The sequence below is a fragment of the Sciurus carolinensis genome, chromosome 1 (assembly GCF_902686445.1).
Source record: "Sciurus carolinensis chromosome 1, mSciCar1.2, whole genome shotgun sequence".
NCBI lineage: Eukaryota > Metazoa > Chordata > Mammalia > Rodentia > Sciuridae > Sciurus > Sciurus carolinensis.
The window spans coordinates 957,109-981,942 of record NC_062213.1 but is presented as its reverse complement, the minus strand read 5'-3'; the positions used below and the strand labels follow the sequence as shown (position 1 = coordinate 981,942).

The following is a 24,834-nucleotide window of genomic DNA, read 5'->3' as shown; positions in this document are numbered from 1 at the left end:
TCAGAGCCTGAACACGAATGAGCCTCATGCCCTGTGTCGCCCCTACAACTTGGCTTCTGTATCGGGGGTCCACTAGTGCTAGGATGAACCTCTGAACTTTCTTCCCTTCCCTGAGAGACCCCAGCAGGGGGACCTCTTAGAAACAGATGATTGTAGCTGGGCATGGTGGCCACACCTGTGATTCCAGCAACTCAGGAGGCTGAGGCAGGAGGATCGCAAGTTCCAGGCCAGCCTCAGCAATTTCGTGAGGCCCTCAGCAACTTAGTGAGACCCTGTCTCAAAATAATAGATAAAAAGGACTGGGAAGGTGGCTCGCTGGTGAAGCACCCTGGGTTCCATCTCTGGAAACCCAACCAACCAACCAACCAACCAACCAACAAACAGATGACCGTGAACAGAGGGAGTGTGTAGCAGGGCTGGGAAGGCAGGAGGTGCCAGCTCGCTGTGCTGCAGGCGGGAGAGGGCCTCCGTGGGCTGAGGGGATGCACTCTGGGAGCCCAGGGACCCTGAGAAAAGCAAAGGCCCCATTAAAGCAGACCACCGGGGAGGAGAGCGGCAGCTGTGTGGACGCCTGGTAGGCACTCAGAAAGTCGGACACCGATGGCCAGGCGTGGTGGCCTTGCCTGTGATCCAGTGACTCAGGAGGCTGAGGCAGGAGGATTGCAAGTTCCAGGCCAGCCTCAGCAACTTAGGGAGGCCTTGTCTCAAAAGAAGAAGATTTTTAAAAAGGACTGAGATGCAGCTTAGTGGTAAAGCAGCCTGAGTTCAATCCCCAGTACTCAAAAAGTGAAAAAAAGAAAGAAGAAAGACGCAAAGCTCATCCATGACCCACTCCCAGTTACACACACCTAGGAGAACTGAGGGTGAGCTCAGTCTAAAACGTGTTCACCCAGCAGCCTCAGCTGTCCACGTTAGTGAGCAGATGGAGTAGCTGGCCTTGGGAGCAGCACCGAGCGAGAGGAGCCAGACACCAGCCACACACTGCGCAGTCCCCAGCAGGCAGACCCCAGAGGTGGAAGACAGGCCAGAGGCTTCGGGGGCTAGGCAGGGGCCAGGACTCATCTGGGGTGTGCAGTGTTCTCAAGTGGCTTCATGGATGTGCAGAAGCACACGGCCGTCACGTGGCTCTTGGACTGGTCTCCACGAAGCTCTGTGAACAGGCGGCTAAGTCTGGGTGGACAGGAAGGGTGCATGTGCTCCGCGGGACGCACGGTGAGGGGAGGCACCTCTGCCCAGGGCCTGACAGGGCTGGTGAGGGCCCGGGAGGTTGGGGTGCAGCCTCCCCTGGGGAGGCAGGATCTGTGCAGGACCTGGGCATGCGAGGCAGCCCTGGGGTTGTGACGGGGCAGTGAGCGAGGAGACCAGCCGTCCACAGCCATGTCCACGCCAGGTGTGCTGCCTGCCGACATCAGTCTGCCTCAGCCCTCAGGGCCTAGTCCCGTGTGGAAAAGCTCCGCTGGAAGCCCAGTGCCACCTCCAGGGGGCTGGGTGTGCCCAGTGGCAGAGTGCATGCCCAGTGTGCGGGAGGCATGGTCAGGAAATGACGTGCTGTGCCAGGTGGACCCATGGGCCAGCCAGAGTCCACAGCCAGTGAAGGCCCAGCAGTGAGTGCAGATGCAGAGGGAGCTGCTGACAGCAGGGAGCCGCCACTTGAACTGGTCAGGGCAGCGACTGGGCCTTCTGTGCCTCGGAGTGGGCGGGGCCTGCTGAAGGTCCTCGTTGACCAGGGCAGGCCTTTCTTCTCTCTCCGACTGTGCAGGCCACTCAGTGTGTCAGCTGCCCACTTTGTGCTTTCCAGGGGTTCAGCCTTGGGGGCACCGCCATGGCTGAGGCCAGAGAAGAGGCTCTCCAGCCAGCACCCCTAGGGCTGGGGATCCACCAGGACGAGGCCGTGCTCGGGGCTGCTGGACTTGGGGAGCCAGGCTCTGGCCACGTTGCCCACATCCGCTCCGTCTTCCCTGCTCCCAGCCTGCCTCCCCGTGGGGAGCAGTCACAGTCTGCAGTTTCTGCCTCCAGCAGTCAAAGGCTGGGCCGCAGGCATGCTGTCGGCTTGAGAGGAGCAAGAGTCTGCTGGCCCATGCTCGACCCCACTGTCCCCTGCCCCTCAGGCTCCACAGCAGCTCCTGGCCCACACCTGCCCTCGTGGCTCCCACAGGCACTGGTGGTTCTCTTCCCTTTCCCTTCCTCCTGCCCCTTCCTGGTGCTGGGGTGGAGCCCAGACCTCATCAGGCGAGAGCTGCCCCTGAGCCACAGCCCTGCCCCGTAGTCATGGTCCACGTGGAATCCAGCTCTTACCTGCTGGTACCCACAGGAGAGGGGCCTGGACCTCTGCCAGCAGCTGGGAGCTCCGGTCTCCAGGGACTGCCCCACAGTCAGGCTGTCCATGTGACCTGGACCCTCGTCTGTCCTGGTCTGTGGCCTGATCTCCACATCTCCTTCCCGTCCCAACCCCCCTGCAGGTGCCAGAGATCGTGAGTGTGCTGCGCTCCAAGCTGCAGGAGACCCAGGAAGAGCACGTCCTGCTGGCTGCCCAGCACAGTGTGTACCTGCTGGCGTCCCAGCACTGTGCAGCCGTGGTGTCCAGCCTGCTGGGCAGCCCCCTGCCCTTTGACAGGTACCAGCGCCCACGAGCCTGTTAGGTGGCGCCTTGTCCGCCCTTGGCAGTGCCTCCTGTGTGCACGGTGCTTGCTCTCCAGCCCTCCGCCTGCCTGTGCGCCCAGCTTTTCTGTATGGGACCTCAGGCCTGGGCCTTGGGGACAGGAGGCCTGTAGAGACAGGCCTGCCCCTCAGGCGCTGTGAGACTGTCCCTCTCAAGGGCCTCAGGATCCTGCTGCGGCCCTTCCAGGCTCACCTGACTGCCCAGGGCTGCACGCAGCTCCCCCCGGGGCCACAGTGCTGGCTCTGCCTGCCAGTGGGTGTGGAGGCTGCTCCCCACTCCTCTCCACCCAGCTTTCCCTGGGCTCGTCCTCTGTGCACAGACTCCCAGGGCCATGCCCACTATGGGTCCCCCTCTGGAAGCTTGAGGGACCACGTCCTCACGGCGCCTCAATGTGACCCCCGAAACTCACCTCCCAGCTCCTGACCACAGGTACCCTGAGCCCTCCTAGGCACACCCCCAGCATTGGACACGGCCTGAGGGCCAAGACCCTCCATGGGGCCAGTGCCCCGGCGGGGGTATGCACCTGTTCGCAGCTCGTCCCCTGGTGCTGCGGTTCCAATGGGGACAGTTTTGTGCTGAAGAGTGTTTGATACCCATGTCCGCCTGGCACCTTCAGGTGTGTGGGACATGTGCCCTCTCGGCAGCCGGGAGCTGCGTTCCGCCCCCACTGCTGCCAGCCACCGCCCCCGGCCTGGGATCACAGGCTTTGGTCACCTCTCCACTTCTCTTGACCTTTGGTCAGGCCTTGCCCCCCGTCGTGCCTTTGGGCGCAGTGCTCCCTGGACAGCTGTGTGCTGCTTCTGTGTGGTGCTGGGGATCGAGCACAGGCAGGCACTCGACCACCGGCTCCGTCCCCTGACTCTTTTCATTTTTATTGTGAGACAGGCTCTTGTCGCCCTCCAAGTTGTGATCCTCCTGCCTCAGCCTCCCAAGTCACTCTCTTGTGCTGTCTTCATTCAGTTAAATTTGGTCACATATTTACTGCTTGGCTTGCTCTTTTTGCATTTCCCATCTCACTTCCTGTGGGGGCGTGAATGGGTGAAGAGGGCGCGTGTCCCGGTGCCCCCAGTGACTTCCGTGCCTGCAGACATTCGCACCACTCTCTGGCAGAGACAGCATCCAGCTCCCAGCCCCTGGGCACCGTCAGCCACAGCCTCCTGGTGACTGATTGCCCAAGCCTGAGCCTTGTGGAAGTGGACGGGACATTGCTCTGGCTTCTTGGCTGTGTGCTGCTGGGAGACGCGGCAGGGTGGCTTGTTCTTCACGACGCTGTCTTCTGTAGTTCACTTTCCTGATTCCAGGTGGTGGACATCTTGGGTTGTTTGCAGTGCAGGGCTTCTAGGGACAATGCTCTAACATCCGCGGGTCTTCTGCGGAGCACAGGCACACTGAGTGGGGTGGCTGTGGGTGGCCAGCAGCTGTGTATGCACCGTGTGCCAGGAGTGGCTTCCCATTTGTAAAGGTTGGGGAAAGATCAAAAGAATATTTCCTGACATGTGAGAGAGGAGATTCGAGTTTCAGTGCCTGTGAGGGCGCGGGCCTTTGAGCCTCCCCCACACCCTGGCACCTCCTGGCTGGCCCACCCTGTGCAGCCCTGCAGGACACCCCCCCCCCCGCCCCCCTTCCCTGGTCCTGGTGGGCCTGGCTGCTCTGGGCTGAGCCACCCAGGGCAGGGCCTCTGCTGTGGGCGGGGCACGCACTGCGCAGGGCTCTGCTGCTCCTTGTGTCTGGGATCGCCACCACTTGCCTTTACCTTGGGTACAACTTCCAGAGTCTCTTTCGCAAGGGTTCTTTAGTGACCAGTTCTCACTTTTGCTCATTTGAAGGTGTCTTTGGCTTTCCTTCCTGAATATTATTTCTACAGATGATTTTACTTGTATTTATTTATTTTTTGATATCGGGGTTTGAACCTAGGGGTGCTCTACCACTGAGCTCCCATCCCCAGCCCTTTTTATTTTTTATTTTGAGACAGGGTCTTACTGAGTTCCTGAGGCTGGCCTCAAATTTGCCATCCTCCTGCCTCAGCCTCCCAGGCTGATTCTTTGGTCTTCTTTCAACTTTACTGTATTTTTAGTTTCCAGTTCCCGTTAGGCATTTTGAACTTTGTCCCGAATTGTGGTAACAAACCTAGCTGCTTCCCATGAGTCTGAGCACTACATCAGTGACTGTGTGGGCCTCTTTCTGCTGCCTGTGGCATCCAAGTGCTCTCCTGTGTCCTGGTCTACTGTGATCTTGAGCTGCTCCTGGACTCTGCCTCCTTGAGAGGCCTGGTGTGTTTCTGGCCGCTCCCCAGCAACCCCTCCACTCTCCTGCCTCAGGCCCGTGTGCAACCCTGGAGCTTCTCCCAGTCTTTCACTGCACTGTCGGTAGAGCCCTGGGGTCAGAGGAAGGGTGAGTTCCTACCTCAGGTCAGGATGCTGGAGCTGAGGCTGTTTTGTCTGAGTGTGGGGGAGCTGGGGGCTTCAGCACCACGGCAGCAGTGGGCAGATGCCCAGCCAGGGTGCCAGTCCCTGTGGTGCTGTGGCAGCAGCAGCTCACAGTGACCCCCCTCCCACCTCTCTAGTCACACCTGTGCCCTGTGGCGGGCACTGGCCGTGGAGCCCAACCTGACCACACAGGTCCTGGGGCAGCTCCTGGAGAAGATGAGCAGGGACGTCCCGTTCAAGGAGAGCCGGGCCTTTCTGCTGGGCAGCACTCCTCACCGGGTGGCCACACTGCTGCCCCTTGTGGTGAGTGGGAGCTCCAGGGGCACCAGGCATTCTCCCCACCCCCACAGGGAGGCCTGGGCGCCCTGAAGGCACCTGGCAGCTGCATGGGGGCCCAGGCTCATAAAACCTGGCAGGTGCTGGCCCCCAAGGGAGCCCGTTTCACGTTTTATCCTGTGGAAAAAAATAAGCCCAGCCTGACCACATTTTAAGCAGTAAAGCAGCTGTGGGAATTCCTTCCTCCTCCTAAAGAACCAAGAACTGGTGATCTGAGGCCCCTCCCCAGGAAGGCCACCCCGCCTCCTGCCCCAGAGGCCTAGCTGCACAGGCCTTCCTCTGGGAACCTGAGACCTCCATGTACCTCCCTGCACATGGGCTGCATGCCAAGGGGCATAGGCTTGTGTGGGCCCTGGAGTGCAGGGTGCCGAGGTCATGTGGCCGAGGCAGGTGTGACCCCGTGGGGCTTCTCCCCAGGCCACCTGTGCGCTGTACGAGGTGGTGTCTGCCCCCGCCTCGGGGACTGCGGTGCAGGAACTGTACCCCCAGCTGTTTGTGGCACTGCTGCTGCGCATCAGCTGCACTGTGGGAGTCCAGCTGCCCAGGAACCTGCAAGCTAAGGAGAGGAGGGGTGCCGGCACAGCCCTGGCCCGGGCCCTGGAGCCCTGCAGGTAACTGGTCTTCATCGCCGTCTGACTTAGGACGCACAGGCTTGCGTGGTGTTTTGGAGGCAGGGAGGGTAGGGCACCTGGTCTCTGGCCCTGTTGAGGTGTCTGCACTGATCTGAGGGCAGAACAGTGGCAGGTGAGGTGGAACCAGCTGGTGAATTCAGGCTGGGCTGAGCTGTCCTTGACATTTGGCCACTGGACAGCCTGTGCAGCTAGGCCTCTGGGGCAGGAGGCGGGGTGGCCTTCCTGGGGAGGGGGCCTCAGATCACCTGTTCTTGGTTCTTTAGGAGGAGGAAGGAATTCCCACAGCTGCTTTACTGCTTAAAATGTGGTCAAACCCCAGGAGAGTTTGTTCCCAGGGAGCCAGCACCTCCCACTGGTGCAGGGTTGGGGGCGGTCATCGTGTCCACAGACACTTGTGCTGGGAAGGAAGGTCTCTTCTTACCTGTGCAGACAGGACAGGGGTTGATGTTGGGTGGGGACAGGTCCAAGTCCATGCAGCAGTGCTGGCTGTGGGTGGCTGCCAAGGACTCTGCAGGGAGCCACCCACAGTCCGGGTGGGTGGTTCAGGTGGGACCAGGATGTTATTCTTTCTCAGTGGTGCTGTGGGGGTCTTTGGGTATGGACCGGAGCCCACTATGGAAGGAAACTGTCCAGCAGAACAGCCTTGGAGTGTGGCCATGCCGCAGGGCAGGAGTCATCCCCCTTGGCTGTCAGGGGTTGGGATCTTGTAGTCTCTGTGGAGTGAGTGGACCCTGGATCTGAGGGCAGAACAGTGGCAGGTGAGGTGGAACCAGCTGGTGGATTCACGCTGGGCTGAGCTGTCCTTGACATTTAGTGGCATGGGTATCTGTCCCCTGCCTGCGGTCCTGATCTTTGGGGTCATTTCTGAGCTGGCATTGGGAGACCTCATGGTTGCTGACAGCCTGAGCAGAGAGAGCAGACACTCCAGGAGGCAGCCCTGACAGTACCATGTGAGCCCCAGGACCATGAGCCTGGACAGTAGTGAGCCCTGGGTTGCCATGCCCCCACCCTGACTGCCCTGGCTCTGCCCCACCCAGGTGTCCAGGTTTGGGTGTGTACCTAGGGCAGGGGCACATGGAGGGATAGCCTCACCCCCACCGCCACAGGGCTGCTCAGTCTCAGGACCCACTTGTAAGCTCCGGCAGGTGCCAGTGCCAGGGCTGGCTTGGTTCCATGAAGACCAAGTGGAAACTGAATGGAAAGGAGCAGCTGCTGGCCCAGACAGCCCTGGGGCCTGGTGTGCCAGAGTCAGCTCCATCTACCTGTGAGCATCCCAGGAGCCGTGGGCCCTGACATCTGCAGGACCCAGCTGACAGGACTCCTGGAACTGGAGCCAGCTGTGGCCCTTCAGATCCTCAGCCTAAAACCCTGCTCTTTGCTCCCACGTGGCCCACAACTGGTCTGGGTGAGGCCACAGGCCTTGGTGCAAGCTCCTTCCTGGGGACCAGGAGATGCTAGAGCTACCTGTTGGATGCTGTTGTGCTCCCTGCCTACTGGGGAGGGCTTATCTGAGCAATGCCTTGGGGATCCTAGTCTCAGTCTCAATTCCTGTTTGCTACTGGCCCTTGGGTCTAAGGTCTGCAAGAAATTGGAGAGCCAGGGACCAGGCACAGCCCCTGCCTGTGCCCTCCCAGCACTGACAGAGCTGGATGCTTCTCAGCCAGCCTGCTCCAGCACTGGGCCATTTTCTGCTCCTGCACCTGGGCTTTGCTTAACTCCTGGGAGAGGGGTAGGGACCCAGCCTGCCATCCCTCATGGAAGGCCCTGGAGTCTCCCAGAGTGGACATAGCATCTCAGACATGAGAACCTAAAGCTTCTGAGGGGTAAGAACTGGCTGCATGCAGATCCAGATCAAGGGGCTGCTTGACATGTGGCCCTGGACACCTGGCAATGTCCAGGCAGGCTGACTGTGTCGGGTTGGCACACCACAACAAAGGCGTTTGGGAGAGGTTGGAAGCTGGACATGACAGGGTCACGCATGTTCCTGCAACAGCTGTGGTTGAGGAATTCAGAAAGGCTGGCATGGCCCGGTGGCTCTGCCTTATAAGGCCATGGCTCTGGCTAATCTGAAGCTCACCCCCGGGCCAAGAAATGAGGATCTTTGTCGCAGGCCCTGTATCTGTCCTGCTGGGCACCCAAGGACTTCCCTGCAGTCCTAGCAGCCTGCTCCGTAAAGGGTGGACTGGCAGGGCTGGGGCCAGGCGGCCCTGGAAGCTCCTTCCTAAGTGTGTGCTTACAGCAGGGCACACACACGCCTGGCTCCCTGGGAGCCTCCAGGCCCCAGGTAGGGCCCACCCAGGCAGCTGAGCCTCACATCCCCACAGCTCTGCAGTGGATGCTCTCCAGGCCCTGCTGCTCCGAGGTGGTAGCCAGGATGTGGTGCAGTGTGTGGAGTTGGAAGGGGGCTGGGAGCTGCTCAGGACCTCAGCAGGGCACGAGGAGGGAGTCACCCAGCTGGCCAGGTACATAGGCCGGGTTCTGTTTCCGGGCCCATCTGAGAGCCTGGGACCCCTGGAGACACCTGGGGGCGGGGGGGGGGGGGGGGGCCTCCATGAGCCAGAAGGCGATGCCTCTGGAAGGGGGTGTCTGAGGAAGAAACTGCAGGGCTTGGGCAGGGCTGCCAAGGCCACCCAGGGTGGGAGGTAGTAGTGCCCTTAGGTCCACATGTGAGTGGCTGTACAGACCCTGCAAGTTCCAGGCAGGCAGCTTTAGCCTTTAAACCCCTGGGGACCTCCTTCCCCAGTGCCATGGCCAGGTGTGCAGGGCCCCGGCTCCCCCTTGTGGTGAAGACGCTTGTGTGCACACAGAACAGCGTGTATGAGATCCAGAGGGTCACCTCTACTGCCTTCCTGGCTGAGGTAGGAGCCGGAGGGAGGTGGGGTGGTCATGGCACGCTGCTGTGCATCACTGCATGGGAACCTGCAGGCAGCGCTGCCTCCTCAGCCCCTGTGGAGCTTACTTAGTCTCCTCCTGGCAACACCCTTGGTAGGCCCAGCTTACAGGTTGGTGGACTGGGCTCCCACAACCCTTAATGGCCATGGGAGCTGAAACTTTGGCCAGGCCTTTGGCAGTGGAAGGCCAGGGGTGGAGGTGGGGGTGCCTGTGCAGACCTGAGGGAGAGCAGGGCCCCAGCCTGTCGTGGCTCCCCTGCTCAGCTGCAGTATTCTAGTAGGAGGCAACAGAGGGTCACTGTGGCTCTGCCTCCAGCTACTCAGCAGCAATGTGGTCAATGACCTGATGCTCCTGGAGTCCTTGCTGGACAACCTAGCAGCTCGGCAGAAGGACTCAAGTACCGGTGTGCGGAGGCTGGTGCTGCGTGGCCTGGCCAACATTGCCTCTGGCTCCCCTGACAAGGTAGGTCCAGCAGGCCAGCCTCCTACCACCCCTGTCCTGGTGGGAGGAAGTGTGGGGGGGCTTGCTTGGCTAGGCCCTGGAGATCAGGGCAGCCATGGGTGTGGTGGCAGGTGCACGATGGTCGCTGTGGAGGGGGTGTGGCTGCAAGGGGTTGTGAACGGAGCACAGACTGAATGCAGGGCTCCCAGGTGCGGGCCCATGGCCCCCAGCTCCTGACGGCCATGATCAGTGGGCTGGACGACGGGGATGACCCGCATGGCCTGGTAGCCCTGGAGGCCATGGTGGGCCTTGCTCGACTCCTGGACCTGGTGGAGCCCTGGGACCTGCGCTTGGTGCTGCTGCACATAGCCATCCGCATCCGGCCCTTCTTCGACAGCGTAGGCCATGGTGGGGTGGGGTATCAGCTGAAGCTGACTCGTGGCCCCTGGCCAGTCCCTGCTGCTTCCCCACGGGTCCCATGAGCCGTACTTCCACCCGCCACTTAGACCTCAACAGGCACGATGCTGTGCTGGACCTGCCCTCCCCCACCCCTGCCCAGTAGTCTTTTGGTGGCAGCCTCAGTCCTCTTCCTAGGTCCACCCACTGCATGGGACAGGGAGGACAGAGGGAAGAGGCATTGTAAGGTGACAGGGCAACACCCCCGCCAGGAAAAGGTGGAGTTTCGGGAAGCATCCATCCGCCTCTTTGGGCACCTTAACAAGGCCTGCCACGGGGACTGCGAAGAAGTCTTCCTGGAGCAGGTCGTGGGGGGGCTGGTGCCCCTGCTGCTGCACCTGCAGGACCCTCAAGCCCCTGTGGCCAGTGTGAGTAGCCAGTGGTGTGTGGGGGGATACCCTCAGTGGGCTCAGGGCTCACTCGGTGGCCTGCAGGCCTGCAGGTTTGCCCTGTGTATGTGCATCCCCAACCTGGACTGTGAGGAGCTGGCAGCCACCATCCACAAACACCTGCAGGAGGGACGCAGCCTGCACTTTGGGGAGTTCCTCAACTCCACCTGCAAGACCCTGGTGAGGTGGGCACAAGGGGGAGGCCCTGCCCAGGCTGAGCTGGCCACCCTTACTGCCTGACCCACCTCTGCAGATGCATCACTTCCCAGACCTGCTGGGCCGCCTGGTGAGCACCAACCTGTTCTACTTCAAGAGCACCTTGGAAGAGGTCCGTGCTGCTGCCCCCATGTTCACAGGTGAGTGCTGGCCCCAGCCCCAGCCCCTGGGGGGGCCCACCTCCACCCTTGCCACACACCTAACCCCACCTACTGCAGGGTTCCTGGTGCTGCATGCAGAGCCTGAGCAACAACCACAGGTGGACCTGGACCAACTTATTGCAGGTGTGTGCCCCACAGCCTGAGTTCCCCACCCCAACCTGCCCAGCTCTGCTGGGCCCCGGTGACCCTGTGGGCATCTGCAGGGACTAAGTGATTTTCCTGGATTTCAGGATTTTTTTCCCTGTCACTGGTGACCTCATCGTCTCTAGTAATTCACGGAAACTTCCTAACTGTTCCAAAAGAGCTTAAAAAACACTAAAAAAGGAAAAACTATCTTTCCGTTGGCTCCCAAGCCCTTCCAGCAGAGCTCTGTTAGGAAGGCTGTGGGCGGCCCCAAGAGCAGGCGCGGACGTGCACACAGCCTGCTCTCCCTCTGTCCCCAGCACTGCAGCTCCTGCTGCGGGACCCAGCGCCCAGGGTGCGGGAGAAGTCTGCGGAGACACTGGGCCGCCTGGTGAAGTTTGCCTGAGGGGCCAGCACCCGAGGAGCAGCACCCTGCGCCTGCACTTGCAGAGGAAGGCCTCCCAGGACCTCTGCTGGCAGGCAGGGCGAGGGCAGGCCTGCCAGGCGGCACCCGGATCCGGCCCTGCTGGTGGGGAAGGAGGGAGGGTGCTGGGGCCAGACTGGACCAGCCAGTGTGCCCCCACCTGTTTCCCAATAAAGCCATTTGCTCCTCAAGGGGTGGCAGGGTGCAGTGGTGTGGCCCTTCCTTCTGAGACAGGCCAGGAGGGTGTCACCCCCTGCCCCCATTTTAGAAAAATAATGAGGTGAAGGCTGGTCCTGGTGGGAAGGGGGAAGGAGGAAGCAGCAGTGGCACAGGAAGAAAGCCTCTATTAAGGAGGTCAGCCCCCACCCCGCAGCAGGGCGGCAGCCTAGGTGAAGAGGCGGACAGTGCCATCAGCCCCTGAGGAGAAGACCCACGGCTGCGTGGGGTGGAAGGCCACATCCAGCACACCCAGGTCCCGGGTCAGCACATGCCCCTTCAGCACCTTGACTGGCACCAGGAGTGGGTTCTGCAGCAGGTCACTGTGGAAGAGAAGAACTCAGGACACAGCTGGACACCAGAGCCAGGGCGGAGGGGAGCAGGGCAGGGGCCAGCACTCACTTGTACACCATGCCGTGGCAGATAATAACGCTGCCGTCGTCCGAGCCCGACGCAAAGAGTGGGTATCGGGGATGGAAGGCCACAGCCCGCAGAGCCTTCCTGTGGTGCCTGGGGGAGGACGGAACTGCTGGCAGTCCAGGCGAGAGGCGGCCCTGCGGCCCCAGCTACCCACTCCAGCTCACCTCACCTCAGCACTCTGTAGGGCTTGGTGGAAAGGTCCAGGTCGAACCACGCCAGCTTGCTGTCATAGCTGCCGCAGATGATGTTGTCCCCTGGGGGCCAGAGCAGCAGCAGGCATGCCCAGCGTGCCCTCGGTGCACACCCCACCCTCAGCTGCAGGGGGCACGTCCCTCACCTGCAGGGTGCACAGCCAGGCTGGACACCCACTTGCAGTTGGGCATCAGTTTTTTGGTGAGCTCCTGGCGCAACAGGTGGTAGACTCGGATGCTGCGCTGAGAAGCCACGATCAGGAAGGGCCGGGTGGGGTGGAAAGCCACGCACTGCACCTGTCCATGGCTACGGCGGAAGGGGCTCTGGCTGCGACGCCGGCTCAGCTGGTGAATCAGCACCTGGGTGTGGCCTGGGGTGGCCAGCACCACAGCCAGGTAGTCCCCACGCCCGTGCCAGGTCACCTGTGTCACGGGCTGTGGAAGAGCATGAGCTGGGCGGGTGCCTGGGGAGAGTGGCATCACCCCGCCCTCCCCCCACACACCTTTCCGTGGCAGATGCGCAGCCGCAGGCCCCGCTGGCGCTCCTCCTCCAAGGCCTCCACCCAGCGCGCAGGCTGCAGGGCAGGCTCCTCCGGCAGGGCAAAGGCGCTCAGCAGCTGGTCTGTGCTGCCCGCCAGCAGCCGGTCCCCCAAGGCTGGGTTCAGCAGCAGCACTGCATCGTCCCTGCGGGCCAGGGTCAGAGGCAGCCCCTCAGCAGTGTCCCTCCCGAAGGGCTCCCCCTGCAGGCCCCCAGGCCCCTGCTCACATGGCTGCGGCCACCAGGCAGACGCTGGGGTTGGGGTTCCAGGCAACACTCCTCACCACGCCACCCACGGGCACCACTCTCACGCAGCGGGCAGTGGCCACCTCCCAGAGCCGCAGCGAGCCATCGTCTGAGCCTAGAAGAACAGAGGCCCTCAGTGGCGGCTCCCCTAACTCAGCCTCCCAGCACAGGGCTGACCCCCCCCCAGACCCACCTGAAACCAGCCACTGGCCCCCTGGGGAGACACTGAGGCAGCGGACAAGGTCACCGTGGCCCCTGTAGACCTGCAGAGGAGAAGCGGCAGTGAGGAGACGGACGCCAGGGGTGCTGGCCGCGTCCCCAGTCCCCACTCACCAGGGCCTGGCACGTGGGGAAGGGCTGCAGGTCCCTGGGCCGAGGCAGTTTGGGGATGAGGTCTTCAGGATCCACGTTCACCTGGGGCAGGAGAGTCCTGGGTCACCCCGGCCCTGCCCAGTGCCCCCAGGCATGCCCTCCCACACACACATACCCTCATCTTGCGCTGCCGTGGGCACAGGTAGAGATCAAGACAGCGCTCAAAGCGCTCCTGGATAAAGCGCCCATACGCAGGAACAGCCCGCAGGCTTGGGAACTTCCGTGGCAGGAAATTGAGCTTCCTCTCTCCCGGCTCCTGCTGTGCCCACACCAAGCGCTGTGCAGACAGGCAGGTGGGGTGAGCCGGGAGGAAGGAGCCCCCGGGGCTGGGGTCAGGGTAGCCCAGACCCCGCCCCCCACGCAGACACACCTCCTCCTCGCTGGGCAGGTACTCGGGAGGGGGGTTGTATGACTCGGCGTGGCCAGGCAGGGCCAGCTTGGGTGCAGGCACATGCATCTTGTGGCGCCCCAGCACAGCGTTGGGGTCCTCCTGCACCCACAAGTCGTAAAATCTGGGGGTGGGGTCCCGGGGCCTGTGAGGCTGGATCCAGCCCATCTTGATGGCATGTACCATGCGAGACACCTGCAAGGGAGCCTCGGGTCAGGACGGGCAGCACAGGGCCTGCCCTGCCTGGGGAAGCGGGGGCTCCCACCTTCTCCTTCTCCACCAGGGACGGGATGAAGCTGCGTTTGTCTTCAGGGCGGTTGGTCACTGGGTGGATCATGACGTCCCCGCTGAAGAAGTCCACAGCCGGCTAAGGAGAGAGACAGGCGTGGTGTCCAGGCAGGGGCCCAGCTACCTCCAGACCCCCAGGGCCAGCTGTCCCAACCTACCTCATAAGGGTCGAAGCTCACATCCCCAAACTGGCCCCGCTGTAGTCGCTGCACCAGGGCCACCTGCTCATCAGTCAGCTGCAGGTCCTGCCCCGTCATCCTGTCCTTCACTGTGCGCCTGGGGGACAGCCAGTTAGAGCCAAAGTCCTTGCCCCCAGGCCCCCAGGCCCCCAGGCCCCGCCCAGAGGCCAACTCACCAGAAGTTAGGATCGTCCATCTTATCCAGAAACTGGTCCAGTTCATCCCGGGTCCGCAGGGGCTTGTAGATGCGCCTGCCATCCAGGTCGTAGCCCACGTGTGGGAAGTCCTCGTACCACTCCAGAGGCACGTTGCCCACCGTGTTCCGGATGTCCTGTAGCCATGCCACCACCTCAGCACCTGTCCCACCATGCCCTCCCTCCCTGTAAGCCACTCTAAGGGTGCAGAGAGGGAAGAGAGTAAGAACCAGAGGACCAGCCTCGTGCACCTGAGGCCGGCGACACATGTGCCCTCTCCCTGGCCCTAGGGTCTGACGTGGCACAGCGGCCGGCACTGCTGCCCCCCCAGGCCTCTGAGGCCTGGAGCCGCACCTTCACATTTTCCACTGAAGTGGTGCCAGCCCTGGCCTCCCCCTCGTCAGATTCCTTGGCCAAGGCTCTGGGCAGCCACAGACAGGGATGACCTCATCGCCCACGGGCTCCCTCCCCTGGCAGGGGCCTTAGGCCAAAGTGGGTAGCTAGAGACAGAGATCGGGAAAGACCCCTCCCTACCCATTCCACAGGGTGATGGAAGTCACTGAGCTCTGCCCTACAGGTACCTGGGGACCTCCCAGCTCCTGCTGGCCCTGCCCCTCCCTCCTCCGGTGGGCAGAGCAGCCACATTCCTGGACTCACATTCCTGGTTTCAGCCCCTGCCAGCTACCACCCTCGCTCCTCCAGACCCAGGACTGCTGCCCGGGCAGCCGCTTCCTGCAACAGTAGCCATGGAAGGAGGGGCCCAGACAAGACTTAGTGCAGCTGGGTGCCCACGGCCCTTCTGCAGCACCACAAGACCGCTTGGGCTCTGCTCCCCAGCCCCTCTCAGCAGGCCAGACAAGCACTGCCCTTGGGTCCTGAGGTCCCATGGGGGGAGAGGTCTCCAGCACCCTCCACGTCTGTCTACACAGCCATCCAGAACTGGCGGTGCTCTGGGTGGAGCCCTAGGTTTTATCCACGTGGGCCCTGGTGTTGAGAAGGCTCAAGAAGTACACAGCAGGGGAAGAGGGAGCAGTAGTGACCTAGGACAGATCGGGGGCTCTGGCAGAAAGCACAGACCTGGAGCAGACAGGTGCAGGACACAAGACTGCCACCCCACGCACAAATCTTGTGGGCAGCAGCAGCTGCTGGGGCTGACTGCTGCCCTGCTACACTCCTGTGGCCGACACACGGCTGGGCACAGAAGGCCATGTGCAAGCAGGAGGAACAAGGGAGCCAGGGCATGCCCAGGGCATCTGGGTAAACTTGGGCACGTCGAGAAAAAGCCTGCTTGCTCACGGGTTGTCTCACATACTCCCACCCCCACCGGCCCCCTACAAGCCAAGAGGGAGGGGCGGGCACCGAGGTCCTCAGGGATCCAGTAGCACCTGGGGCTTCCACTTCCCCTGCATCTCCGAAGCCAGAAAGATGCTCGAAGGCACAGGAGGCGCGGCCACGAGAAGGCAAAGACGCTTGAGGCCCCGCTAGGCAGCCCAGCCTCGCTCGGCTGGGCCGGCAGGGACGGGCTGGGACGGGCTGGGAGGCGGCGGCGCGGGGGAGGGGCCGGCCGGCGCTATAAAGGCGCGACTCGCGGCCCCGCTCTAGCCAGGACGCACGTGTGCGCGCGGCGCCCGGCAGCCGCCACCGCGGGGCGCAGCCGAGACCCGCGCCTCGCCCGGCCGGCTGCCCGCGAGGCCCGTGGCCGCCGCAGGAGCCGGCATGAGCGGCGCACGGCGGAGCTGACGCCGGCCCCCGGCCCGTGTCCTTCGCCATGCTACGCTCGGCACCGCCGGGCCGCTACCTGTACCCCGAGGTGAGCCCGCTGTCGGAGGACGAGGACCGCGGCAGCGAGAGCTCGGGCTCGGACGAGAAGCCCTGCCGCGTGCATGCAGCGCGCTGCGGCCTCCAGGGCGCCCGGCGGCGGGCTGCAGGCCGGCGGGCCGGGGGAGGTGGGCCGGGACCCGGGGGGCGGCCGGGTCGCGAGCCTCGGCAGCGGCACACAGCGAACGCGCGCGAGCGGGACCGCACCAACAGCGTGAACACGGCCTTCACCGCGCTGCGCACGCTCATCCCCACCGAACCAGCCGACCGCAAGCTCTCCAAGATCGAGACGCTGCGCCTGGCCTCCAGCTACATCTCGCACCTGGGCAACGTGCTGCTGGTGGGCGAGGCCTGCGGCGATGGGCAGCCGTGCCACTCCGGACCCACCTTCTTCCATGCGGCACGCACCGGCAGCCCCCCACCCCCGCCGCCTCCACCGCCAGCCCGAGATGGCGAGAATGCGCAGCCCAAACAGATCTGCACCTTCTGCCTCAGCAACCAGAGAAAGTTGGTGAGCAGGGTCCCAGCGCCAAGGGGCCCACCTCACCCCTCCGAGACCCACCTGCCCCAGAGAGAGCAAGGCTGGGCAGCGCTCCCCAGCAGGGCAGATAGGACATCTGCCACCCAAGCTGGGCCCCAGGGAGGGACCAACACATGGAAGCTGCCCTGGGGAAGGCAGGTCTGTTTTCTCTTGGGGCCTCTTCCTAGGAGACTGGCTCTGGCTGGAGTAGGTCACCAGGACTTGCAAATGTAAGGGCCAGGAGGTAGGAATGACTAGAAGGGGCCACTGGGGGCAGGCAGCCTGGGGGGATAGCAGGTTGGACACCAACCTGGGAGAGGCTGAGGATTTCTGAGCAAGTTGAGAAAGGAAGTGTCCATGAGCCCTGCCCTTAGGCAAAAGGGTAGCAGTGAGACACTCAGAAAGGAGCCCCTGGGGTCCATCTGCCACCGCTCCTCGACCCCTGCAGCCCACTACCACCCCAAGACTCGCTGGGCACCTGCTGCCCCTCCCCCTGGCCTGTGGGAGGCAGAAGGCAGAGAGGCCAAAGGGGACATGGGTGTGGGGGTGAGGGCCAGGCTGTGGGAGATGCTGGCCAGCCTTGATTTACAGCTCCAGCCCAGCTTGGTGGCACCGGAAAAGCAGGGTGAGCAGGGAGAAAATACAACGGCTTTTCCCAATCCCCATTTCCTCTCCAGACAGCACGCGCGAGCTCCTGGGGCCTGAACATCTGGGAAATTTAATTTTACAGTTTCGGCTGTGCAGAATACGCACGGGGGGGAGCCAGGAAGGGGGTGCCTTAGCACTGGCCATCTGAGACAGCACCCAGCAGGAAGCCAGAGAAGCCAGGGCTGGCACTGGGTGATGCTGGGCCTCTGCCCTGGCCCTGATGCCCCTCCTTCCCTCTGCAGAGCAAGGACCGAGACAGAAAAACGGCAATTCGGAGTTAGGAGGAGGGCCCAAGCAGCCGAGGCGGATGCATGGGGAAGGTGGATGCCAGCGGGGGATGCACAGACCCCACCTGGACCTGACCTGGGCACGAACCCAGAGAGCACCCACCAGGCCAGACCCGCCCCTGGCTGTGAGCAGGGCCAACGGACAGATGGACCGACAGGCAGCAGCCTGACTTTGAGCAGCTCAGCACCCGCCCGGCCACTGGAACTTTCCATGCTGGCTCCCTACCTGGGCTGAGTGTTGGCACCCTGCATCTCTGATGTGATAATATAAAGTGTGGAAATTTTGTATAATTAAAAAATGGAACAGTATCTTCCAAATATGGAGGCAGACTATCCTCTGAAAGGTTGTGAACTTACCACGCACCCGCAGCCGAGCCTGCACTCCCACCCCCAGAGCGCCATCCTTCCCCGCCTGGGGCGCCCCAGTTCTCTGAGAAGCCCCTGCCTGTTGGACTAGACTGAGGCAGTCTCAGAGAGGCAGCCTGTCACCCGACGAGAGTCTCCCACTGGGAACCTGTGGGGTGGGGCTGAGGGGAGGTAAGGGGAGAGGGAGGAGAGGCACATGGCGAGGGGTGACAGCAGGCAGCAGAGCAGTCTCGCCCCACCAAGGTCCCTGGACAGTAAGGAGGGTAGAGCTGGTCGTGCACAGTGCCAGGCCTTGAGGCTGGCTTGTGGACAGGCAGCTCAGTCAAACAGTGCTCCTCAGAGTGGACATGGGGTTGACCTGACAGCAGGTCAGCCAGGTGGCAGCCACCTAAGTGCCCCACTGGTACCCACCTGGGCCTCAGCTGTGGACCCACAGCCTACCAGGGCCACCCTGCTCCCCTGCCTCTGCAAGGGGTCATTAGGCCACAAGTTGCCCTGTCCTGAGCAGCATACTGGAAGGAGGACTCCTGGCTGTCCACCACTCTGTCCCACCCAACTTCCTGAAAGACCCTGCTGGCTTCCAAAAGGGTCACTTTGCGCCCCACCAGGCTCCTGCACAGTTGGTCAACTGTTACAGTCCTACAGGGGACAATTAGTTTAGTGGCAGAGCTCTGTGGGCACAGTAGAAAGAAAAGCCAGGTAGTTCCATGCAGACCACCTTCCCCACTAATCCAGACAGCCAGCAGTCTGTCTTCTGGCTGGGTGGAAGGTGGAAATGGCCAAGGCTGCCAGGTGCAAGAGGTTGGTGGCCCATGCCCCCTCTGTAGACCCTCGCCCTCCTGGCCTGCAGCACAGGCACTGAAGCCCTGGGCACCATCACAGGGCAGGGCCAGAGCTGCCCCTCCTCTGTATGACAGGCTCCAGGGAACATGGAGCAGGAAGCAGTGGTGTAATTTTGGAGGAAATTCTCAAAGCCAGAGCCATTAAGGCTGGGGGGTGGGCTGTGTCCTATGTGATAGAAATATAACAGGATAAAAAGTCTCAGCGGCAGGTTTCATTCAGAGAGAAACCCAACCCCAAATTTCCTCCCCTTAATCCTGCAGGAGCCCACAGCTGGCCAGAGGGGGAGGAGAGGGCACATTTGCTGCAGAAGCCCCTGCCTGCCCAGGGAAGCCAGGCCCAGGGGGACCAGGGGTGCAGCTGGGGGCTGACGGAGGTTCTTTCCTCCCATGTGATCTCCATGCAGCACCCTGCCCAGCCTCCCTCCCAGGCAACAAGGCCACTATATAAGGATGGGCAGAGCCCAGGGCATGACCTGGCAAGAGGTGCCAGTTCCCACTGCAGGTCCTGTGAGCACTGTGGATTACCTACCCTCACACAGAGCTCTGGGCCCAGGCAGGGGTGCAAACAGCTATCTCAGTGGTCAGAGTGGCCCAGACAGTTCAGGAACAAACCAGAGGACACACTGCAAAGAGCACTGAGGAAGTTTCCAAAGAGCACACCAAGGAGAGCAGGGAAGGGACACCCCTGGAGAACAGGGACTGCCATCCTGCACAGCAGGCATGACTGGGGACGATGTGGCAGACGGGGGCTGGAGCAATAGGGGCTTGATGGCTGGCCCCAGTGGGCAGCACATGGTCTGGAGCCCATAACAGGAGGGGAGGACCGAACATGGCTAGGAAGAACTGGCAGAGCACGAGAGGACAGGGATGTGCAGGCACGGTCTGAGCAAGGCTGAGGGAGGGCCAGGCCACCAGACAAGAGCTAAGGGCCAGGTGGAAGGGACCAGGGACAGAAATAAGCCTTGGGCTGGAAGGATCCCCAGGGGCCCAGATGGTCAGGGTACGGCACGCGCCCGGCCAAGGCCTCTGCTACAGGGTCTGACTCCGGCAGCGGCTGCAGCTTGGCCAGCCTCAGGTCTGGGCAGCCGGCCCGGCTGCTCCCCCAGCTGCACCGGTAGCAGCAGCCGAGGGGCTGGCCCAACAGCCAGCAGGAGAAAGGGAGGGTTGGGAGGAACACTCCGTCACCCTCCACCGCTCCAGATTCTACCCAGACTGGGGGTGGCGTGGGCCGCCCCAGCCCGTGGCCCCACGCAAATCCACACAGCTCAGCCAGCAGCCAAGGGATGGCAGGTGCTCCCTGCCCACCATGGACCCTGGCTTCCTTCCAGTCTGGTCTCTCCCTCTACCCAGCTGGGGAGCTGCAGGACAAGGACTCAGGGCTCCCTCTGCATGTGCCCCACAGAGGCAGCTGGCAAGGAAGGGAGGCCCCTGTGAGCAAAGCTGAGCTGGAAACGCTCGGTCCAGCCTCGCTGTCAGCTCCCCGTCCCCAGCCTGGGGAACTAGCCGCTGGCAGCACCACATGATTCATCACCAGGCTGCCTGCGCCCCAGGCCAGCCACCCCGCCCTGCTCAGCACCTGCAGGCTGCCAGGAAACACATGTGACCCCTCTGGGTCAGGCACCACACTCCAAGACCCCTGCCCGGGCTGGCCTAGGCACAGACAGATGCAAACCCAGAGCTTTCCTCGAGGGCCACACAGCCCCAAATACAGGCCTGTGGAATGGGGCTGGGCAGGGGTCCCCCCACCCCCAGACTGCACCGGACACAGCAGCAACTAGCTGATGTGTCGGCTGGGACTTTTCCGCTCTCGATGAGCCCTATCCCCTCCCCCTCCCCAAAGTGGCTGCAGCTGTCAGGACCGCAGATTGGAACTGCAGGTACGGGGCTGGCCCGCTGCCCACCTCCCTCCCGTGTCTGTCTGCGAGAGAGGAAGCCGGCCCACCTCTGGAATCCTTCACTCTCTCCTCGTTCCGCCTCTCCCACCTGTCCCCCGGGAGCTCGGGGTCAGCCGCCTTGCTCAGTCTCTCTCTTCCCCTGGCCCCTCTCCGATTACAATGCGGGTAGTGTTCAGTGCTCACTCAGCTCCCCCTCCACAAAAAGCCCGCCTGCCTCGGAGCTCACAGCCTTCCTGTGCCTCTTGGCTGCTGCCTCCCCCTCCTGAGGTGTCTTATCTCTGTCAAAGTGCTCAGGGCCTGCAGGCTGCCCTGGGCTCGCTCACCTGCAGCACTGACCCCACGGAAGGTTCCAGCAGGGATGCTGAGCCCTGGAGCCCATACCAAGAGGCCTTCATGACAGACCAGAGGGAAGACAACCTCTTCCCGACCCAGTCCAAACCCATCAAGGAACCAAGCAGGGGTCGGGAGCCAGCAGGAGGGGCCACCCTCCCACCTCAGTCAGACTGATCCACAGTCTGTGCCCAGACACCCTGGCTTCCCTCTTCCTCCCACCATCTGCTGGCCCATCCCTCAGTCATCAGGTGCACGTGGGCCCACTACCCAGACTCCTGCCAGGGTGTGGGGGCATAGGTAGTGGGAAGGAACCCCTCACCTATAGGATGCCCCAGGCCCAGTTTGCCTGGCCCTCTCCTGGAGCGAGGCAGGTCCAAGGGGTGTTCCTGTGCCATACATCCCTTCTCAAGGTGTTTCTGTAGGAATGTTGGGGTGGGGGACAAGAGCTCAGGCCATTTTATGTCTCATGAGCTGAAGGGCAAAGCCCTATCCTGAACCCCATGTTCAGAGACAGTGCTGCTTCAAGCTGGGAGGGGGCTTCACACCTACTCAGTCAGCGCCCTGGCTCCAGGCCTCTGGAATTTCACCTGGAGGACCCTAGCTCTGGAGCACCACCCACACACAAAGCTCCAACTGCCCACCCTCTGCAGCTGCCCTGTGCCCCAGCACCCCCGCTCCACCCCACAGGCCTGCTCTCCAGATGTCCTCCTCACCGTCCGTGCCAACACCTCCAGCCCACCCCATGGGGACCTGCTGTCAGGCAACTGGCCCTGCCTGAGTCCAGTGGCAGGCCAGGGCTGACCCCACCAACCCCAACATGGGGGAGGGTGCAGTTCTGAAGGCCAACTCTGCCTGATGGTCACCGCAAGGACCCTGTAGAGTGCTCAGTACCAAGGGGAACTGGCTTCCACCGTCTGCCACTCCTCACTGAGCACCCCTCCAATGACAGTGCTCAGTCAACCAGGCACTAGGACACAAAGGGTGGCCCTTAGGAACCACCAGGCTGTGGCTGACAGAGGTTGCTGGGAGTCTGTCTCTCTGGTCAAAGACACACATGCACACCCATGCCCTATGGCTACTGGTGGCATCCCTGGGTTGGCAGTCAGTAGGCTGGCAAGGCTGGACCCAAAGGGCTGGTCTGAGTCCCACCAGCAACCCTATTCAGAGGCAGCATACAGGCTGGCCTTGGGTGGACAGCTACCAGGGTGATCTGCAGGCTTGGGTGCCCTCCACAAACAGAGCAGCGAGGGCCACTCACTAGCTCACTCACTGGAAACCTGAGCCGACAGTCTCTTCTTGCCAGCAGCAACGCAAGCAAGCACCAGAGTACGTGGGGCGGTGGCCAGGACGCAGGCAGGCGGAGGCGGCCCCGGAGGAGCGGGAGGCCGCCAGCACTGGAGGCAGCTGCCGGTTCAGTAGCTGGGAGAAGCCATTAACGGCGTTTGGCGAGAGAGCAGAGGGGATCGCGGGTTCTGGATGCAGACATGCCGGGCCGCGTCCCTGTGGGATCCCAAGTTACAGCCCAGGCACAGCTAGGGGTGCTGGGGAGCCAGGCAGGGCTGCAGCCCAGCCCCTAACCCCAGGCTCCACCAGGGGCTCTGGGGGATGGTCCCAGGCCCGGTGCCCACAGGGAAGGCAAGGGTAAACTATCGAGAGGTACAGCTCCTCCCAGCCAGAGTTCAGGGTCCCCAACCCCTCAGTCTGGCCAGGCCTCCTAAACAAGCAGGACCACAGGCCTGCTGGGCAGGGAAAAGAGGAGGGCAGGAGGCTCTTCCACCTGAGAAGGCCCAGCCTCAGTTTCTCCCAGTTGTTGACACACAGAGAAAGGGCCAAGCCAGTCCATCTACCCGCACTCTACCCCAGCCCCCCTCCCAGGGGTCCCGGCGCTGGATGAGATCACGTCTAGGAAACCCGGGTGCTGTGGGGAGGGGGTGAGGTGGCCGTGCGGGGGTGGGGCAGCCGCAGTGCAGCAGCTCCTCAGGGGCTCCCCCACTCCATGGTGTCCAGGACCCCCGCCAGGCCCAACAACTCGTCCAGGGGACTCCACCCCCTCTGCACTCAGCCCACACTCCAGGCCGCCTGGCTGTGAATCTGGGGGAAGGGAACCAGAGGCCAAGTGAACACAACCAGGAATCTGCTCCACGAGTAACCAAGTCAGTGAGGCCAGCAGTGGCCACGCCTGTGGTCCAGCAACCCAGGAGGCTGAGGCAGGAGGGTTGCAAGTTGGAGGTCCATCTCCATAACTCATCAAGACTCTGCCTCAAAATAAAACAGAAAACAACTAAGGGGATGGAGCCAGTAGCAGATCATCCCTGGGTCTGATTCCCAGTCAGTGTATGATGGGGGTGTTCCTAAAGCGGGGCCTGGCAGATGCCAGTAGGAGATGGCCCCAAAGCCAGACCCAGGGAATGGGAAGGGAAGAAGTGGGGAAGGGAGGGCCAGGTGGCACCTCCGGTCCCAGCAGCAGTCACACAGGCCTCCCCCACACCATGTGGCTGCCATCCCTCGTGGTTCCCGCTGAGGTCTCTGCTCCTGGGAGGACACGCCTCACCAGGACCCTCTCTGCCCTGCTGTTTAGAGCCCTCCAGAGGCCTGCTGATATGAACCACTCACCTGGCCAGTTCTGCCAGGCACCCATGGCTGGGCGGGGCTGGGGACGCCCTGGGGTCCTGCTATCACCAGCCCCCTCTAAGGGCACTGTCAGGAGAAGGGCGCCGCTGGCCGGAAGTCCACACAAGCACTACCCTCAACAGCAGGCTGCAGCCCTCACAGGTCCTAACCAACTAGAGGGTGGCCTCCCAGAGCGCGGAACTCTTGTGCAGAACTGCAGTGGGTAGCCCGGGCGGGTCTAGTTCTCCTCACCTGGCCTGGCCCTCAGCCAGGCACTGACGGCCACATCCCATTCTCCCAGGCCTGTGCCCAGCCCACATGCAGAGCTCTGCTCTGGTGAGGGTGAGGAGGCCAGATGAACCCTGGGGTGGGGTTGGCCCTCACACAGAGTTGGTGCATCTGTCTGCCCCGACCCGGCTCCTGGAGGCCGGCTGTGCTGGCAGAAGCTCAGGTGGGCAGGCATCTCTGCTCCAGCGCTGTCACTCACACTGACACATGCGATAGTCATCACCGGAGGAAGCAGCCCCCGCAGTCCAGGGCTTCCTCCAGGCACAGCGGGGGCTGCCCAACCCTTCTGCAGTGGTCCTGGACAGGCCAGGTAAGGCACGCCCCCTGGGGGCAGGCAGGCAGGCAGGCAGGCTGGTCAAGGTCCTGCCCAGTTCTGGAAGGCCCTCCCCTGGCCTTTGCACTCCATTTACAATCATCATTGATTTCTCAAAATACCAAATATAAAAAAGTAGCCGACAGGATGTGGCTGCCGACAGCCAGAGCCCCCTGGGGGGAGGGGAGACGGGCAGGGAGCTATGCTGTGCGGCCCCCCTCTCCAAGTGCACCCGCTGCTCCGGCCAGGAAACCAATTTATTTTGTTTTGTCTCTGTTCTCTGAACGCGCAGCAGAGACGGGATTGGGCCGGCAGCCAAGGCTCCTGCAGACACTGCCAAGAGAGCACAAGGATGGGGGAGGAAGCCCAGCCAGGGAGGGGGCGCGTGTCTCCCCCAGGCCCTGGGGACAGTTCCTAACGGGCAGGCAGGAAGAGTTCCTGAGGAGGAGGGCCTGTCCCTGCAGGCCTCACACCAAAGCCCCCGGGGCATGGGGGAGGCTCCTGGCTCACTCTCTGGCCCTCCACACTGGGGCCACCGCCCTGCCTGTGGCTAGGCCACACCGGGGAGGGGACGGACTGCCAGCCCCACCACCTCTGGGCTGAGAGCTTCCAGGCCCTCCTGGCCTCGGTCTCTAGGACACAGCCCACCGCAGCCTCTCCATGCTTGTGCTCCCCAGAGCTCCAATGGACCCCAGTCAGCACCACACTTTGCCTCTACCCTGGAAAT

The 24,834-nt window shown here is 62.6% G+C and overlaps 3 protein-coding genes across 18 annotated transcripts in view; 2 read left to right on the top strand and 1 right to left on the bottom strand.

Moving 5' to 3' along the window:
• The window catches only part of Mroh1 (maestro heat like repeat family member 1), a 91,279-nt gene extending 79,927 nt beyond the window's left edge, over positions 1-11,352 (top strand). For 11 of the 16 annotated variants that reach the window (XM_047543921.1, XM_047543906.1, XM_047543934.1 and 8 more), the window contains 12 exons: positions 2,460-2,614; positions 5,223-5,388; positions 5,839-6,032; positions 8,378-8,515; positions 8,797-8,911; positions 9,261-9,407; positions 9,587-9,784; positions 10,055-10,210; positions 10,277-10,411; positions 10,485-10,587; positions 10,666-10,731; positions 11,052-11,352. In XM_047543921.1, the coding sequence (XP_047399877.1) occupies positions 2,460-2,614; positions 5,223-5,388; positions 5,839-6,032; positions 8,378-8,515; positions 8,797-8,911; positions 9,261-9,407; positions 9,587-9,784; positions 10,055-10,210; positions 10,277-10,411; positions 10,485-10,587; positions 10,666-10,731; positions 11,052-11,137 (1,659 nt within the window). In that variant the 3' untranslated portion in view covers positions 11,138-11,352. Of the gene's footprint in view, positions 1-2,459; positions 2,615-5,222; positions 5,389-5,838; positions 6,033-8,377; positions 8,516-8,796; positions 8,912-9,260; positions 9,408-9,586; positions 9,785-10,054; positions 10,211-10,276; positions 10,417-10,484; positions 10,588-10,665; positions 10,732-11,051 lie in introns of those variants that run through there. The other 5 variants (XM_047543962.1, XM_047543943.1, XR_007107647.1 and 2 more) reach the window with 4 other exon arrangements.
• Positions 11,353-11,460: 108 nt separating this feature from the next.
• Bop1 (BOP1 ribosomal biogenesis factor) overlaps positions 11,461-24,834 on the bottom strand; it is a 24,744-nt gene continuing 11,370 nt past the window's right edge. The window contains exons 4-16 of the mRNA XM_047544011.1: positions 14,170-14,324; positions 13,973-14,090; positions 13,792-13,893; positions 13,509-13,721; positions 13,254-13,415; positions 13,100-13,180; positions 12,960-13,029; positions 12,749-12,881; positions 12,486-12,666; positions 12,129-12,417; positions 11,961-12,045; positions 11,774-11,881; positions 11,461-11,694 (exon numbers count right to left, since the gene is read on the bottom strand). Coding sequence (XP_047399967.1) covers positions 11,541-11,694; positions 11,774-11,881; positions 11,961-12,045; positions 12,129-12,417; positions 12,486-12,666; positions 12,749-12,881; positions 12,960-13,029; positions 13,100-13,180; positions 13,254-13,415; positions 13,509-13,721; positions 13,792-13,893; positions 13,973-14,090; positions 14,170-14,324 — 1,851 coding nt within the window. The 3' untranslated portion in view covers positions 11,461-11,540. The remainder of the gene's footprint in view (positions 11,695-11,773; positions 11,882-11,960; positions 12,046-12,128; positions 12,418-12,485; positions 12,667-12,748; positions 12,882-12,959; positions 13,030-13,099; positions 13,181-13,253; positions 13,416-13,508; positions 13,722-13,791; positions 13,894-13,972; positions 14,091-14,169; positions 14,325-24,834) is intronic.
• On the top strand, positions 15,765-17,780 carry Scx (scleraxis bHLH transcription factor). Its single transcript, XM_047544136.1, has 2 exons — positions 15,765-16,516; positions 17,416-17,780. The coding sequence occupies exons 1-2, from the start codon at positions 15,956-15,958 to the stop codon at positions 17,452-17,454; spliced, it is 600 nt and encodes a 199-aa protein (XP_047400092.1). The 5' UTR covers positions 15,765-15,955; the 3' UTR covers positions 17,455-17,780.

Coding starts and splice junctions, on each gene's coding strand:
- Scx (XM_047544136.1), top strand. CDS start 15,956: ATGCTACGCTCGGCACCGCCGGGCCGCTACCTGTACCCCGAGGTGAGC. Junction 16,517..17,415: donor TCAGCAACCAGAGAAAGTTG/GTGAGCAGGGTC, acceptor TTCCCTCTGCAG/AGCAAGGACCGAGACAGAAA.